Raw genomic sequence first — 18768 nt, 5'->3', positions numbered from 1 at the left:
GCCCCGGCGGTGGCCGCGCCCGTCAGGCTAGTGCGGGGGGCGCTGAGGGTGGCTCGCGTCCCGAGGCGGTGGGGAAGCTGTGCGGGACCGACCGCAGAGCTGTGGGCCGGGCTCAAGTGCGGGTACAGGCGGGTGCAGAGGTGATTTTGGCCTGGCCGTGTGGGCTGAGGTGAGGTGCGTGACAGCCTTCCTCCTCGCCCCGGTCCGGAGCTTCAGCTCCGCCATCTCTGTGCCGCTTTCTCCAGCAGACCCTTTGCGGGGATTCGGAATGCCCTTTGCTTCCTCACCATGTGCTCTTTGGCTTCAGCGTTTTCATAGTTAATTTTTGTGAAAGTCTTCAATGCATGAAGCCGTTTTCAGAATAGGTCTGCATGGAAGGGAGGAGTGTCTGGCAGTCCCCCTGTCCTGGATTCATAAGGCAACCCTTGGGAGCTGTAGACATGGCCTTTTGGATAGTCCACAGATGCTGTACTTTTAATGCCTTAGGAATTGGAATGGAAATTGTACATGGCACGTTTAAGTACAAGTGTGGAATTTAGCAAGTCCCTCAAAGAGGAATGTAAATACAAAAATGCACACTTTACCTTCTGGCCTCCAATGAAACATGATGCAGCAAGAAACTCTTGCTTGGAGATGTGTTTTTCCTAGCATTTGCTTGCACGACTTGCCATGTCATTTCAGTGACAGGTATTTAAAATAGTTTTCTTTCAAATAAGGGTCACATACTTCTTCCTCCAGTAGAGAGAGTTATGTTTTTCATTTAAAAAAAACAAACTGGCAGATTGTAAAGCTACTTAACTAACCTTTGTTGACAGATAAAGTATTAATGTATTGAGGATCTTTGTATGAGCCTGTTCTTGTCGGTAACCGGTGTAGTATATATACTTTCTTTGACTATACTTTGACTATATTTGTTTTGTAGGTTGAAACTACAAAAGGTTAAACCTGCAGCAATGGGTAGAACTTACTTTGCTGAGGAAGCTGTTGGGCAGTATCTTTCAGACCTCAGCACAAAATTAAAGCCTTATGTCACTGGCCTGTTAATAGGGCAGGTAAGTGTGAAATATTTGAAGTCTCTTCCATTCATTTATGTTAATAGGGGAAAACTGCCTTGGCCTTAATTGTCTGGGATAAGTCCATTAACATAACATTGAGCTTGTATTGTGCAGGAGGGTGGTAATATGACCAGAAGAGACTTCTGTAAAGGGTTCGCAGTGTCGACCAACTACTTAAGTATTTTAAAATCGTTTTGTGAAAGATATGACACACAGAAAAGAAATTAAAATCTTGAAGATAAAACTTATCACTAAACAAGGTTTTAAGGGAAAGGCAAATTCATGAAGGAATTAATTTTGTAACAGATTACTATAGAGTTTAATGATACCTACTGTAAAGCAGACCTCACAGTTATTATATTACACAGTATATTTTCAGACTTGATATCAACCTCATGGTGTATTTGCTTATATTGATGTTTTTGAAAGTGTTCCCTGCAAAGAGACTATGTAATTTGGGCTGTTCGAACACCTCCAAAGGAAGAGCAGAAAGAAGACGGCATCAGTCCTTCAAAACTGGCATCCATTGATGAAGAATGGATAACTACACATGCCAGTCAGGTAGCACAGTATGAGTTAATGAAGGGGGTGGGAGGAACAGAAGGGAAATAAGACTTACAAAAACTATGTCATCGCTTGTGTAATCTCAAGCTTTTTTCTCAAAGTAAAAGAACCTTCCTAACCATGCTAGGCACAGATATTTTAAACCAAAATATCTGTATTGTTTTCAAAGTTTATGATGAAACAGAGACTTGATAGGACTGAAGTGAGAAAATTTGCAAGGTGCTGTGTTCCTACATTTCAGAGGAACCTATAAGTGCAAAACAGTCTTGCTTATTTCATTTCTGCTCTTGATGCATACTTGTCTCATTAGAAATTTTTGATATATCAAGTTAGGTGGTTGCTAGATCTCTGATTCCTATTAATACGTGTTCATTTCTATTTTTAAGGTTTCTAGAATGCTTCCTGGAGGCTTATTAGTTCTTGGTGTATTTATTATTGCAACTCCAGAATTGTCAAAAGATAGTCAAAATGCTTTGCGCAAGGTAAGTATGCTTCCTGGTGGAAAGACAGGTATAGCTTTAGGTGTGTAGCTGAATAATTTTCTATCATTTTTTTGAGTATATATGATTGTTTTGTTGTTTTATTTCTAAAAGCACAAATGTTCTGCTTTGATGTATGGTTTTGAGACTGAAACCTCAGAAATCACTGTCCTGTGGGACTGTACTACAGCTTGTATTTGCTAACTTTCTGTTTTTTGTGATGTTTGCTACTGCAATGGCCAATCTTACTGTATTTACTGAAAGTGGACATTCTAGCTTAAGGAAAACGTCTTCAGGGTTTATATTGAGCTAAATCCTTGTGGCACAGTTGTTAGTAGTGGTAGCATGTTAGCTTTTTTTATCTGAATGAATTGATCAGATTAGAGATGTTTACAATAGTGAAAGTTCTATAGTTCTGATTCCTTTAAAAGGAATATCTTGTATAGAACTAGTGGTATTTGACTTAGGTGTGTGGGGTTATATTTAAAAACTACTTAGAACGTGCTACTGTCTGATAGACTTAAAATGCATTTTTATTACAGTATTGGGGCATCTACTGCCACATTCAGTTTCTGTTCTGTAGATGTAGGTTCATTTTACCGTTTTCATAAGGTAGGCATGATAAGCGATTTAAACATGACTAGGTTTTGAAGCCTAAGGTCCAAGGTTCAATTTTGGCAGTGCAATGCAACCGCATCTCAGTTGTGATTACTGAAACTAGTAGCCAACAAAAAAAGGTGAGTTATGTCCAGGTGATCAGTGATTCCTGAATTAAAATTTGTTTTTTTTAATTAGTAGCTATTTTGCACAGCTGTTTTTCTGGATCCTCAACTGATAGGCATAAAGCTGTAATATTTTTGTAGGGAGGCAAGCGTACAGGTTGAATATGTGAACGTTGCTTGGTTCAGTTTATAAGGAAGCTGAATTAAGATTTCACAAGCAACTCTTGCTTTGGAGTAGTTGCCCATGAATCTTTGTTGAATGTTCTTTTAACATGACATTTTGGTGACATGTAAGCTGCATTTCCTGTTTATACATAATTATGATATCAATCGGCCTTAGAACTTTAGTGCAAGACTATTTTCCAGAAATTATAATGCATTATTTTTGTGGAAAAATCCATTACACTTTTTTCATCTTTAGTTAATCTTCTCAGTGGAGAAGTCCTTGACTAAAAGAAGGCTCTGGAAACCTGCTGAGGAGGAGGTCTCAGACAGAGCAGCTCTTCAAATTTGTTCTGCTACAAAGAAGTATCCTTTATGAGCAAGCTTTATTGCTTGAGACTGCTACCCTCAACCTTGTTTCTGTAGTTATTTCTGAATAAATGATAATTTGGGAGGGGAAAGTTGTTTGAGATCAGATAGACATAGATCAGTAAGTTGAAATCATGAAGTTTTCTGATTAGCCATGAGTAAGACTATTGACCCTCTTATCCTTGCAAAATTTCCATCATTTCTTACTGTTAGGTTTGTGTGTGTGGTGGCATCAAATTATGCCTTCCCCAGTCAGTTTTGGTTTGCATAAATTGAGGAAAACGTCTAAAATACTGTATAGCTTCTTTAGCTTGCTGTTACCAATGATACTTACATGGAAGTGGGGACGTAGTGGGCACGTGGGATCTGTACTAGCGCTGCAGAGGAATGCTGGGTCTGTTGATAATGAGATAATACAAGGAGAGAAAGCACTTTTCCTTTAGAGAGGTGAGAGAGACGAGGGCAAATTGCAAATTGGTGCATTGGTGGTTCTCCCTGTGAATACCTATTGATCGTAATATATTTGTAAGAGATGGGACAGCATCACTATGATAGTTGGAGTTTACAGTTAAATATTTTTCCACTTTTTTACACTAATGAAAGGTGAGAACTTTCTTCAGAGCATAAATTAGCTCAACAAAGAAGTTAAGTAAAGGACAAAGTAATTGCGAATTATTCTTACTTGGTTTTTTGCTGTCCGCTGGATCTTTTTCTTTAAATAGCAAAGAGTAATTTGCCGAACCTATGATGTACAAGATCCAAAGGTAAGCTCATCATCCTGTGTGTCATATACAGCTTTTAATGCATGACATGTAATGTTTCAAAAAAAAAAAATCTCTGAATTATACAGTGTTTTGTATAGATGCTTTATTGCTTATTTCTGCTCTCAGAGTTCAGCTAAACCAGCAGATTGGAAATATCAGAGTGCTCTGTCTGCTTCCTGGTTAGCTTTGGACTGCACAGTAAATGTTAATATTCACATTCCGCTTCTTGCTACGTCACCGAACCATGACTTGGAGAAGAATACCAAGGTAACTAGCCAGCTGCACCAGTTTTGTAGTTGGTCTCTACACTACTTTTTTTGCTGAAAATTAAATGAGAGAGAAGGATTTGAGTAGTGTGAGTAGAGGAGTAGGACTAATCACCAGAGAATGTTTGGCAGTTACTCCTCTTTTAAATGTAACTTGAAGTTACTATGAAACATTCATAGTATAAAAAATGCAGATAGCTTTTCTTCTGCTGTGCTTTGAGTTGGCTTTGGAAAAACATATAGACAGATTTTTCAGAGACTTTAAAACTCTCTTGGAGTCACTGTTGAAACATGTATTTCTATAATTTTCAGCATGATACTGTCCACCTCCTTTAGTGAAATTCTCTTTCCTCTTACGAGATTTTTGTGGTTTCACTTTTTTTAAAGACTGGATTAAATAGATGGTCAAAACAGATAGAAGACAGTGTTTTTCTGATCAATGGACAAGTTAAAGATGATGAAACAGAACTACTGGAAGGGCAGGTGAGTACCGAACAACAAGGAATTGAACTCTAATAGATGTGTAGATAGAACCTCCAGTGTGATAAAGCATTGACTGAGGTGTCTTCCGTACAACATTTGTTGATCTAATTGGCCTATTTCAAGTAACTAATAATGCAGGACTGCTTGTGTTCCCATCTTTATTGCTGCAAATTGCCTCTTCTTCCTCTGGCAATGCGACTGCAATAATTATATGTGAAGTCTGACTAAAAAATTTTCTGTATGCTGTCTCCTCATTAAAGAACATGAGTAAGGTGTGAATGTAGATGATGAGATTTCTAAGACCTACGTCTTAGTGTTTAACAAAGAGTGGAAACACATTGTTTGACTGATGCATTCATCTCTTCTTTTAGCTTTGTAATTATATTCTCATGGCTGTTTTCTATGTGCCATTTTTCTCTCTTAAAAACTATAAACTACGGCACATTTTATGCCATAGTGAGGAGATTTTGATTCAGGGAGATTTTTTTTCCTGTTTCATGACACACAGAATTTTTTTTCCCTCAGAAAAAGTTAAGAGGAAATACTCAATCCAGCACTCAGTTTTCTGACGTCAAGGTTCTGACACAGCTGGTAAGTATTTTGTGGTTTGTAAAGTATAACCTCTCTGCTATCTTATAAAATAGAATAAAAAATAAAAGAACATTCTGAATTACTGTCTAGAAATCCACCTTACTTTGTCCTAAGACTTTTTATTCCCCCATGGATACTGACTGTGGACAGATCTGCGTATTTCATGTCCCTGGAAATTCTCATGCTGTGATAACCATGTTGTCTAAGAATTGCACGGTACAGCTTCAAGGAGAATTTGAAAAACTGGTTATAGAGATGAAGTCCCGCAAACTAATTCATTTGATAGTAGGATCCCTGTATGTACCTGTGTACATTTATTTCAAGGTGACTTTGCATCATTCTGAAGTTCAGAATCACCCCCATGCTTCAACTTGCCATGGCTAGCTATGGACATTTGTTTGAATGCTTTTGTCAGAAGCTTAGTCACTAGTTTTGGATTAAGGTACAGATTCTGTGAGCTGAATCATAATCTGGAGCTGTCGGGTCTGTGTCAGGAGTTTCCTCTCTACCAGAGGTTATGCTGACTTGAACCCTGAATTAGGTGCCCCAGTCTAGGTCCTAAGATCCAAATGTGTCCAGGCATTGTTTTGTAGGCTTCTTGCACAGCACAGGCCATCCTGTTTTGTCAGGTAGTTTGTGGTTTCTCTAAAGTTATGTTTAGCAATGGCATAAAATGCCATTTTAAAGACTTCATGAGTATCTCATTGTTCCAATGGTTAATTGCTCAGAGAAAGGAAAGCTTTTTATTTTGGCAGAAGTAGTTTATGCAGTTCATGTGGAAGTTACGCATCCCTGTGTTTCCAGGTGTTGTCTTAAGAGTGCTTTATGCAGCACACTCATTGTTTTGGTAATTAGGGTGAATATTTCTAGGCAACAGTTTGATATAGTTTTAAATGTGACCGCATTTATAATTTAGTACTGACTGATGGGATGACTCAGGATACCGTAGGTTATGCTTAGTATACAGTAAACATACAAACTTCATCGTTTAAAAAAATAATCTTAAAAGGTTTCTAGATTGCAGTACCAATATTAGCCACAAGCCACTTGCCTGAAAAGTTTTAGGAGTCTTATAGACACAAATATTTAAATCACAAGAAATGGAATGTCTGGAAAAGTAAATACATTTTACGTAATGGAAAAGGAGAGAGATTTTCAGTCTTAACTAACAAAACTAAAAAAAAACCACCTTAGAGATAGAAATTATGAGGGAAAGCAGGTTATATGTAAACATCTTAAGATACGCTGTTAATTTCCTAGTTCTGTTTTTGTTACTCATGCTGCAAGCGCCTTGGTAACAGGATAAAACTGAAACGTGTTTATTTTTAAGTCCCAGGGTTCAAGTCCTAGATCAACAGCAACAGTCCAGGTCTGCAGTGCTTCCATAAATCTCAAAGGTGCTGTGAAATGCAGAGCCTACATACATAACAACAAGCCAAAAGTTAAAGAAGCTATTCAGGTAGTGAAAAGGTTGTTAGTTCATCAGAAATGTTTTTTCTGAAATAGATGAAATTTGTCATACTGACTTTTCTTTGCCAAAATGAGATGGTCTAAACTGGGGTCAAAATGTTCATCCCCTTGAACATATGGATTGTTTTAGAAACCATCTGTGTGTATGTGTGATGGATTCAGTTCCTTTTTCACTTTTAGCAGATTATGTCTTCTGTTGCTAAGGCTGGTCTCTGATGAATCTTTGCACAAATTGTCAAAGTGATTAGGCTGTGACAAATTTTCTTAAAATTAATAAAAAGTAACAGACTATTTTTGTATGTGTAGTGGGAAAATACAGATTTATTTGTTCAGTGACTATTTTTTTTTTTCCTTACTGAGGCAATGTCTTGTGATTATTTTTGTTTGTTTTTAATAGTAATGTCTGGAAGTTGTCCGTTCTTACTCCAACAATACTAAAATTTTCCTCAGCCTTTCATTTTTGTTTTGTTGTTTTCTTTTTTTTATTTTAATTCTTTTGACTTTAGCTCCTCTTTATTGGACTTTTTAAAATTCTCTTTAGAGTTTTTATTTTCTGGAAAAACTATTCTTTCAACATGGGTTAAACCTATGAAGGACTTCTTTTGTTGTTTCTTACTAGTCAAAAGCTTTGCAAATGGCTTTTATATTACTGATGTTTTTGCTTTGTCCTTGCAGGCTTTGAAAAGAGACATAATAAACACATTGAGTGATCGTTGTGAAATACTATTTGAAGATCTCATTATAAATGAAGGACCTCACAGAAAAAGTAGGAATTCAGAGAATAAACAGCTTATATTTGCAGTGAATTTTGGTTCTCGTAGAAAATTGTGCTGGTGTACTGAAGTTCCGGTATGGTTAGAGCAGAACAAAAAGCAGATGGCACAGTTTCTATTTGGCAGCCTTGACTTTTTCTTGAATCGTGAGAATTTTTGTCAAGTTCAGATATGTTATTTGGCATCACAGCTCTCACACAAAGTTTGTGTTCAGTTCTCGTGACCACAAAATGCAATTTCAGCTTCTTTGTCACTGATCGGAAACTTTGGATTTTTAAGAAATTCTGTAGTTGAAACTTCTGTCACTGAAGTTCTAACTGTAACTTCCACATTTTTAATTTTCTTTTTTGTTTTTAAATCACTCTATGGTATTCCTATTAATATTGAAGTATGCTAAAACTTAGTAGGATTCAAAGAACCAGCTGGACATGGCCTTCCCTGTTCTTCTATCACCTATCTTACAAATGCTAGTGGACATGAGCTCTGAAGTTCAATAGTTCATCTCCATTAAATTAAATGTGGCATTGTCTGTGGTGATTATGATGTGAAGAAGTATCCTGACTTTTTTTTCCTAACTATACAATTATATCATCTGTGTTGTCTCTGCCCCCTGAACTTACTTCTCTTCATGAAATACCATTTTACAAGCTTTGTGTCATTTAAAGAAGTAGATCTTATTTCAACACCATGAATAATTGCATTAGCTTGAACTTAACAGAGCACCATGCAGAGGCCAGAACACGCTTCAAATTGATCTAACGAAAATAAAACTTCCTATCGTGATTATATTAAAAACTAAGGGGGTATACGCTGAGACCAGATCTCCTAGCTCATGCTGGGAGATTCTTTAAACTTCTTTGGGTCAGTGCAGTGGTATCAACTTATCCTCTTGTTGTGTTGTTTTTGGTTTTTTTTAAACCAAATATTATTAGTTAATTGAAATACCAATCTGAAGATCTTATATAAAGGGAAACCTTTTAAAAGATACTATCTTTGGGAGTGATTTTAGGGGAAAAAAAAAAAAAGAAACGGAAACAGGTTGATTGTGTAAGGAAAAACGATTCATGTTCAGGATTACCATTTACTTTAGGATAACGTGGTTTGTTTTGGTGTTAGCCAACTTTATCCAACCTGCGTGATTTAAACTTGATGTTTTAAATAGCATGCAGTTTTCAGTTTCCTCTTTAGGTGGCACCGATACTTTGTGGCTTTAAGTATGGCATAAAGCAGCCAAGTGTTTGGTATCCTTTGTGGTGTTGAAATCATATGCTGTTCTGTGTACGCTCTTATCTGCAGTCTTTCCCAGAGTTCTTTTGCTAGTCATTCTAAACATGAAAAAAGGTCTGTTTAACATTTTATGGTCTGTTTTGGAGGTCTCTCGGGTATTTCTGGAGAGACTAATGTAAGAACATAAATCAGTATAATAGCAGCCAAAACTTTCATAAAACAGTAACAGTTAAACAAGCTGTGCCTGAAAATGGGATTTTTTACATGGAAACCTTGAGCAGTTCTTTTGCAGTAGCTTTATCTTACGGTCAGAGATTAATGAGGAATCTTATCATAACTTGCAAGGCTTTTATTTGGATAGCATTTTTCCCCCCTTTTCCTTTAGATTTTGAGAGGGAATATCATGTCTTACCTCAAAGACTGTTTGTCCCTGTTGCTGGATCCAGTGTGATGCTCAGTGATTATAAGTTTGGTGATGAGACCGCTGGAGAAATTCAGGAACGTTTTGTTGAGATGTTGGATCAGTCTGTGCAAGCTGAAGATATCCATATAGGAGAGGAAATTAACACAGGTAAATACAGTGTCTGAGAACCAGGATAGACTGCATCATGGATTATGAAAATGTTGACTAATGGCACAGGCCAGTTTTATCCAGATATGGATGTGCTTAAAGTTGACTTACTTCATACCAAGCTCTAAGGGTTTATATCAATCTAATTACAGTTTAAATGTATTTGTGGAAAGTCATAAGGGTTCTTTGCAGTTTTTGTATTTGACTTGTAACAGACCTCTCTCTCTTCTCTCAAATATTTTGCTCTTTCACTGTATTATCTGTGCAAGCATGGTTGCAGCTCATGAATTATGGTTCAGCTGAACAAGGTTTGCATACATTACTCTGCACATGAATTAAGGATGATCCTGTATTAGCAAATAAACTGCAAGAAAAACCTGTAAAGCTTTATATTCTGGTTACTTTTTCAGTAGGTCAACTTTGCTGGTTTAAGAGCTGAATAGTTCTGCTACTGCTTAGAATAAGTTAGAATAAGAAGTTGAGAGCTTTAGTCAAATCTACTGTTTTTTTGCTAAATATTAAAAAATACATATATAGTCTAATATGTCTTTCAGGAAGTTCTCATGCTAGAACCTGACTCTTTCAAAAATACAAAGTACCTTTCTTTCTTCTGAGTGTTTTAAATTATGTATCAAATGCAGTGCCCAAAACTGAAGTTTTGTGTTTTACCCGAAATGGAAAGAAAATTGAGAGAGCTTTTCATTTCCTACCGAATGTCTTATAAGTTTATGATCTGATTATGAGACTGTTATATTCCTTTTAATACAGATATTCTGCTATAATCTAGTTACTGACTTTCTTTTTCTGAATATTTCTGGTTTATATAATTTCCTGTTGTTTGATTGTTTGTTTGTCCCCGCCCCATATGGCTTTGATTCAATGTAGGACTCAAATTTGTAGTTGAAATGCATTTAATAATACTTCCTGTGATCTTATGGAAGAGATTTCTTTTCTTCCCTTTTTTCCCCCACCAATGTGAATATGAGCTACAGGTTACAGTTTTATAATTTATTTAAAAAAAAAAAAATAACACTAATTCTTGGATAAGAACTTTGGACACTTTTTGATGTTGGTATTTAGGGACAAAAAATGGAAAACGTAGGCATGAGCTTGCTGTGTAGGGTGAACTGTGACTACTGATATTCTGCTTGACCTACTTGTTTACTTGGAGGGTTTTTTGAGTTTCTTAATTTCAGAGCTAACCGTAAATTCTTACGTCTTTCTAAATTAATCAGTTTTCCCAGGTTTTAACTAAACCTGACTCATTATCTCGAGAAGTAAAAGATGTACACAGCTCAAGAACCTCAACAAAGCCAGTAAAAAAATCTCTCTTGCATTATAAGAGTAACTTTCATAGTCTTAAAGCTAATTATTACTGAGCTTTAAGGAATTAGTATAACTTAGGGAAGCAAATTGTTGTAGCAGTGGAGATAGGCGTGGGAGGGAGAGAGAGAAGATTATTCAGTTTAGCTTTATTGCTTATGTAAGGATGTATGATCTGGAGGTAGGAAGAAAGCACGATTAGACTAACAGCAATGTATCACAAAGATTTGATGCCATTAATACGGATTTGATGCCATTAATACGTGTAAAATGATGTCCAGGTAGCTCACAAAATGAGTTTGTGTGTTCTTCTAGCTTGCTGGTTATAGAGTTAGGTGTGTGGGATCTATCCTTTTTAAGAGCTTTTCATTTCCTACCGAATGTCTTATAAGTTTATGATCTGATTATGAGACTGTTATATTCCTTTTAATACAGATATTCTGCTATAATCTAGTTACTGACTTTCTTTTTCTGAATATTTCTGGTTTATATAATTTCCTGTTGTTTGATTGTTTGTTTGTCCCCGCCCCATATGGCTTTGATTTCAATGTAGGAGCCAAATTTGTAGTTGAAATGCATTTAATAATACTTCCTGTGATCTTATGGAAGAGATTTCTTTTCTTCCCTTTTTTCCCCCACCAATGTGAATATGAGCTACAGGTTACAGTTTTATAATTTATTTAAAAAAAAAAAAAAACACTAATTCTTGGATAAGAACTTTGGACACTTTTTGATGTTGGTATTTAGGGACAAAAAATGGAAAACGTAGGCATGAGCTTGCTGTGTAGGGTGAACTGTGACTACTGATATTCTGCTTGACCTACTTGTTTACTTGGAGGGTTTTTTGAGTTTCTTAATTTCAGAGCTAACCGTAAATTCTTACGTCTTTCTAAATTAATCAGTTTTCCCAGGTTTTAACTAAACCTGACTCATTATCTCGAGAAGTAAAAGATGTACACAGCTCAAGAACCTCAACAAAGCCAGTAAAAAAATCTCTCTTGCATTATAAGAGTAACTTTCATAGTCTTAAAGCTAATTATTACTGAGCTTTAAGGAATTAGTATAACTTAGGGAAGCAAATTGTTGTAGCAGTGGAGATAGGCGTGGGAGGGAGAGAGAGAAGATTATTCAGTTTAGCTTTATTGCTTATGTAAGGATGTATGATCTGGAGGTAGGAAGAAAGCACGATTAGACTAACAGCAATGTATCACAAAGATTTGATGCCATTAATACGGATTTGATGCCATTAATACGTGTAAAATGATGTCCAGGTAGCTCACAAAATGAGTTTGTGTGTTCTTCTAGCTTGCTGGTTATAGAGTTAGGTGTGTGGGATTTATTTCCTTTTTTAAAAAAAAAAAAAAAGTAAAGTAAGTGCATAGCAGAGGAGAGGGGAAAACATACAAAGAGGATTTCGGGAAAAACCTGAGACTGGCCTTGTCCCAGTGAACACCATAAAGTTTGTCCGTAGAATGGGTTCTGTTAATAGCGATGATAGTAACAATGCTATATCAGCACAAGGCTGTTTGATTCTGATAATTATTGTTATGGCATTATTAACTTGTGGTTTATTAAAATCACAAGTTATTTATACATTTTTATTAATGCCAGGAAGGCCATTTTAGAAATTAGACCTGTTAACTGTGTAAGAAAAGTTTTCTGCGTTGTAAGAAAAAGCATTAATTTTGCAATTTGATTTTTATTGGTACTTTGGTATGAAGTGTCTAAGTATTACTGTAAACATGTTTTTGTGACATAATGAGAGTTTGAGGCTTCCCCTGTGTAAAGGCTTTTTTCAATGCATCATTCCAATTTGGATAGCATTTGTTGTTTCTCAAAGCTTAGCACTACCTTTATTAATAATAGTCAATATTCAGTAACGGTATAAAAATTGGTTTGTAGTGAATTTTAACATTAGCCTTTCTGTTTGTATCAAAATTCCTGTGGTCTTAGGCACCAACCTTGAATTAACTGGAAATGCTATCCATAGTGAAGTTCTGGGGAAAGTTTGCTGATAAAAAGAATTGTTTAAAATTCAGGAACATGAGCAGGCTTTTCAAATAATTTCTTTTTTTGTTGCTCTTTAAAATATGCTCTTGAGAAGAAGAGGATCTAATCAGTATAGCCAAAAGATTTATTTTTAAGCAGCTTCTAGTCAAAACATATGAAATAAAGGTATTTTGAGAAGGTCGGTTGTACGTGCTTACTTAGTACGGCCCCTGCTGCTGTATCCTCCAGTTTTATTCTCTTGATTCCTTGTACAACTCTCCAGTGAGGTCACTACTGGGTCATGCTTTAAAATTGTTACATGGAAAATAGAAAGTAAAAACTGACCTATTTATAATTGAAAGATATAAATAGCTCTAATACTGTAGTTTCAAGGTATTTAGTGCTTTAATACAAGCAATTGAAAGCTCTGCATTTATGATTGGCTTTACTAAATCCCTGCTCCTCCTTGGTGCAGGGGGTGGTGGTGGTGTGTTAAATACCCTGAGTGGATAAACATAAATAAGACTTTAGTAGTGGTAATCACTTCCCCATCTTTGTTAGCAAATTGAAGAATTAATGAGGAATTAAGGATTCATATATTTGGTACTAGAAAGCATCTGCTTTTGAAAACTCTGTGTGATTTATACTACAGCTGCTTCAAATGCAAGTCTGGCATAAATGCCTTCAGTAAGTAAATAGCTCAAGAGTGCTTCTTTCTTTTTTCTTTTTTCCTTTCTTTGCCCCGCCTCCCCCCAAGCAAGGAGCATCGCTGCCTTGATGTGCAGCTTCAAAAGTTACCTTCAGAAAAGTGCAACAGTTCTTATGAAGGTGCAAAGAAACATAAAGTTAGAGGGCACAAACTATCCTACTTGCTCATCAAAACTAAAGCAGAAAGAAACCTGCTGGATCTAGACTTCAAAGGTGACCCAAGAAATGTGGTCAACTTCTCTAAAAGTTATATGTTTTTTTAGGGAATTGAAAACTCTATGAAGTAGTTTGGAGAGAATGTGTTGCTCTTACTGTGCTAGTTAAGGTACTTATTTAAAAAGCTATCTTGCAACAATTAATAATTCATTTAAACTAGTTGAAGATTTCTGCTCATATTTTAGGCAGATGAGGGTGTGTTTTCCTTTGCACAGAAAAAATAATGATGAAACTACAGCCTCATTGTGGACCAGTGGGCTTCAGAGATATGTGATAATTCCTCCTCAAAAAAGCACCCGTTGGACTGAAATGTTGTGTCCTTATTTTTATTTTACATGTATGTGCAGCTTGCAGAGAGATCTTAAAGCAACGTTTGTGCTTGATGTATGCATATGTATGTGTGTGTCTATATATCTTGCATTCCTGTTAAGTTTCATATTGGACAGTTATTAATTGCTCTGCTGTAGTACATCCTATGCAAAATCAGTGGGTTCAGGGATAAAAATGGCTAGAGAGGTCCTAAATGTCTAGTTTGAGTGCTTTTGTGTAACAACAGATCTTGTGCAAGTTTGACTTAAGATTTTGAAGACAATCGTGCACATGACTCATCTTAGATGACAGAAACCACCTTTCTGATTACACATCTAGATTATACATTTCCCCCATAGCTAATGGTATGATAGAGAAAGTACTTTTCCATGAATCATTTTCATATGAATCATACAAGGGATGTGCCTTATTACTCAACTATATAATTTGTAGTTTATAGGTGATTGACAACCCCACGCTGGAAATGGGAGATCTGTTTTTATTTAGATCAGTATTTCATGGACTGCTAAAACTGCTGTGGGTTTTTGTTCTTCATCTTCTGAACAAGAACAATCTGTTAGTCTTTTTTTCTTATCTCAGCATGCCCATTCTGTTCTTTCCAAAGACGTCCAGGTCTCACTGCAATAGCACAAACACTTTCTCTTACTGTTTACTTGTCCAGAAGATGTCTGCAATAGTAGCTACTGAATTGTAGTCAGAACTTTTGACAAGCGATGCCTTAGCAAACTATCCTGGGAACAGGAATGCAAACTGAAAACCTCTGGCCCACCACCATCAAGTATCCTTATCACTGAACTGCGTAGTGCAAAGCATGCTCACCCTGTATGGGACAAATTAACAAGTTCAGCTACAGGACTCAAGATTAAGCCCCTTCTTTCTCTCATCCCCCTCTCTAACAAGCTGGATATAGCCAAGTGATTAGGGAAATCTTTGGAAAGGAAATAGATACGAGTTTGAATCCCACCAGTCTGGAAATAGTCAAGCTCTCTCACATCCTGGCTGAGCAGTCTAAGGATTTAGTAATTGTTCCAAAGAGGAATGTGTCCTCTATGCCTGCTCTGAAAGTGTATTTTTAGGGGATCTTCAAAAAGGAATTTCTGTGCTTCGAAAAAAAGCATTTATAGCTCTTGGGTAAGGAAACGGTGCTGGCCTCACTCTCTTAGTGGCAGTGGGTTTTGCATGTAGCCTGAACTCTAGACAAATGGCTTTGAAGGGAAAACTTTGGTCTTGGAAGGTGGTTAATGGTTCATTTTGGTGGTTTTCTCTTAGAGTAGTCAAGTTCTCCCCAGGTTATGTAAAGGGGGTTGGGTATGTTACTCTGGAAGCAGGGTGTGGAAAATGAGTTTTGGAAGAGGAACTCCTTGCCAAATGTATTTTTTTCCTCTTTATTTTTACTCTTCCAGCCATATAGAATAGTTTAGTACTATGCTGTTGCTACTGTACCATTTCTACTGCAATAAACTTTTTTTTCCTACCATAAATGTACTTTATAAAGTTTATATGAAGTTCTTGCCCTTTTGCATTAATTCAACTGTAAAACACAACTGTTAGCTTTTCACCTGGTATTTACTTCTGCACTTGATTTCCATGCAGTTAATATTTGTCCAGTTAGTGACAACATGGATGACACGCAACAGAAACAACTGACAAAAGGAACATTGCTGTTGAAACTTCAACAAAATATGGGTACGTTACTTCCCTGATTTTGCTATGGCAATCCAGAAACTATAATGGGCCCTTTCAGTACTGTTAGCTTCCACAGCATTATTAATAAACTGGTGAGACTAATAGAATACTTTCAAAATGAGTCCCCATTTCAGTGTTGTAGGTTCAGGGTGTTTCTGGGGAAGAAAGAACCACAGCTTGCTATTGGAACACCACCAGTGTTTGCATTTGTTCAGCCTATAAGTCAATACAAAAGGCTCGTGTAGCTTTAATTTTTTTTTTTTTTTTTGGAGAGCCACCACTTCTATAATTCTGTACTTTAAAAAAAAATAACACAGTTGAATGGCTTTGTCAAGTAGGCATCCATAAATTGGCTAGTGACTCGCTAATCTTCTTCTGAAGCTGACAAATACCTACAGGCTTGGGTGCTAATTGTCAGCCTCAATAATTCAGGGAATACCAGCCACAGAACTCTTCTTTCAAATACAACTTCCGCATGATACTCCTTCATCCAGCTCTTGTACATCTGTCTACACTTAGTACAGTCCTCTTTGCTGTGAGTTTTGACTGTCTTTTCGTATTAAAATACAGTTACACTTTAGTCAACAAAACAATAACTTTTGTTTTCTATTAATTCTTAGAAGTAGAACATGGTAACTGGAAGATTAAAGGGTAGTAGCAGTAAATATGTGTTTACTTTGGATGTAAAAATGTTTTCCCTTGAATCATCACTCAGATGTTTTGGTTTTTTTGTGTGTTGTCTTCTCAACTGCATCAGTAACAAGCATGTTAATAGGAAAATGGCGGTTGTGCTACAAAGAGACTTACAGAGTAGATATAGTGCCACGCAGAAAAGAAAAAACTTAATAGCTTTAGTTTCTTAAAGCGTAAAATTTTTGTTATTTTTCCTAGTCTGATTCCTAGAATTAAGCAGTAGTGCAGAGTCAGTGCATTATTTTATGGGCCAGGACATGGCTAAGGTACTACAGAATTATGCAGTCAGCTGGATTTCTGGAAGGATCCTGCTCTGATTAGAAATGTCATGTGGAGCTTTTATAATTTAATTATCTGACATCGTAGCTTTAGATTTAGGTTTAGCAGTGGTAGATAGTTTTTGGGGTGGCTCTTACTGTTTCTCCTCCTGTTTGTCATTCATCTTGACCCTGCCCTCCACACCCTAGCTGCTGATGACGGTGCTGCCCTTGCCACTCACTGAATGCATTTCCTTTGTTATTTTAGGTGTGGTAATAGCAGCTGCTGTTGCAGTCTTTGCATCGATCTTCTCTTTCAATTACTTCAGTGATTAAACTCAAGCAACTGGAGCTTCATGGAAGTTTTGGCCAGTTACAAGATGGAAACATCTGGGTTTAATATATTAGTAATTAAAAATTGTTGTCTAAATATCACCAGTTAGATGTGCAATATAAATTGTAATGATAGGTTCAGCTACCTTGTTCCAGCATGCACTTACTATATCCAGTAGAATCATGCAGTTACAATATCAAGTAGAAGGTGAATCAAGTTTACAAGAAACTAACCCTGTCACTCTGTTTAAATGAACGATAGTAGTATTTTTTAGAAGGATCCTTTAAACAAATGTAGAACCTTCATTTTCTTCCTACTTGCTGTTTTAATGCAAAATGTTACTACTGGTGTTTTTCAGGCTATTGGTAAGACTAGCATAGTTATCTGGTATGGCAATTCTTGCTTTAAGGTTCCTTTGCTAAGAGAAATCTCATTTCGTTAGTTAGTTGGGGAAAAATTAGATTTAATGAAGCCAGTATTTCACCATATGCATTGTTTTAGGTAATATTGGTTAACTATCATAATAGGTATACAAATAGTTTCTAGTAGTTTCAAGACTAGACCAATTCAGCATGTAAATACCTTAGTTCAAGACCTGGAGAACTCAGAAATCAATAAAATGCATAGAAATTTTGAGATGTGTATATGCCACCTTTTACTCAGTGACTCTTGAGGATTTCTCTGTCCAGCTCCGATTCAGTCATCATTCTCTTGGAATATCAACTATTTCAACAACAGCTACATCTAGGTAGCCTTTGTGGTTTATCTTGTAGATACATGCAAGTTGTCAAAATTGTTTGCTAATCAGGAGTTTTAGACTGTAAACAGATAGCTTTCCATTATGAGATGGGCAGGGGCATTATTATCAGGACCTGTTGTGACAGGACAAGGGGGAATGGCTTTAAACTAAAGGGGGGTAGATTTAGACTAGATATAAGGAAGAAAGTTTTTACGCTGAGGGTGGTGAAACAGTGGCACAGGTTGCCCAGAGAAGTGATGGATGCCCCATCCCTGGAAGTGTTCAAGGTCAGATTGGAGGGGGCTCTGAGCAACCTGAGGGGGGGGCTCTGAGCAACCTGTCTTATTTAAAGATGTCCCTCCCCACGCCGGGGGGGTGGGAGGTGACCTTTAAAGGTCCCTTCCAACCCAAACTATTCTATGATTCTATGAGAGATTCTCCTGGATATGTTAGGCAATAACATCACTGTTTACTTGCCATGAGGAGAGCGGAAGGAGGGAGGAATTCTAGTAAGGTTAATAAAGATAATTCATATATGAAATGTGACGTTTACTTGGATCTGAACTACAATAGAAAAGAATTCCAGATTTTGGGGCATTTTAATACCACTCCAAATTTCTTTTTTGCATAAAGGCACTGGAACACTACGAAAAAATATAAACGCTTCGGTTCTAAAGCATAATCAGGGATGTACTGGGATACTTCTAATAAAAGGCAACTATGAGAAAGATGTCTTAAATACTATTGCCTCATCTGTGTATTCTGTTTTTACATGTTTGGCAAAAGATCTGCTTTTAGTATTGTAACTATATTTTGGAACACAGTGTTGATCTTTTGTGCTCAGTGTTGCTGAAGTAGGGCCTCTTAGAGGAAAAGTGAATGTTGTAATGGAGGCACTGTTTTCAGCTGCTGCATGTTTTATTGATGCATTATTCTGTGCAGATGGGTGGAATCAATAGGCAACATGGCATTATGCAGAAGCAGTTGATTCCAGGGG

The 18768-nt window shown here is 36.7% G+C and overlaps 1 protein-coding gene across 1 annotated transcript; it reads left to right on the top strand.

The window, feature by feature from the left end:
* The first annotated feature begins 927 nt into the window (after positions 1-927).
* CUNH1orf27 (chromosome unknown C1orf27 homolog) lies at positions 928-17966 on the top strand. Its single transcript, XM_009275821.1, has 13 exons — positions 928-1052; positions 1485-1616; positions 2006-2101; positions 3242-3348; positions 4079-4115; positions 4242-4382; positions 4769-4864; positions 5390-5455; positions 6786-6914; positions 7601-7691; positions 9311-9496; positions 15656-15748; positions 16967-17966. Exons 1-13 carry the CDS (start codon positions 954-956, stop codon positions 17032-17034), a joined length of 1341 nt encoding a protein of 446 aa, XP_009274096.1. The 5' UTR covers positions 928-953; the 3' UTR covers positions 17035-17966.
* Positions 17967-18768: the final 802 nt, after the last annotated feature.

Source organism: Aptenodytes forsteri, unplaced genomic scaffold (genome assembly GCF_000699145.1).
Source record: "Aptenodytes forsteri isolate BGI_AS27 unplaced genomic scaffold, ASM69914v1 Scaffold289, whole genome shotgun sequence".
Taxonomy (NCBI): Eukaryota; Metazoa; Chordata; class Aves; order Sphenisciformes; family Spheniscidae; genus Aptenodytes; species Aptenodytes forsteri.
The sequence above is the reverse complement of the archived record's forward strand: the minus strand, read 5'-3'. Positions and strand labels throughout refer to the sequence as shown.

Excerpts from the sequence above, each read along its gene's own strand:
- CUNH1orf27 (XM_009275821.1), top strand. The coding sequence starts at position 954 with ATGGGTAGAACTTACTTTGCTGAGGAAGCTGTTGGGCAGTATCTTTCA. Across the intron at positions 2,102-3,241 it reads GTCAAAATGCTTTGCGCAAG|TTAATCTTCTCAGTGGAGAA; the intron begins GTAAGTATGCTT and ends TTTCATCTTTAG. Across the intron at positions 9,497-15,655 it reads AGGAGAGGAAATTAACACAG|TTAATATTTGTCCAGTTAGT; the intron begins GTAAATACAGTG and ends ATTTCCATGCAG.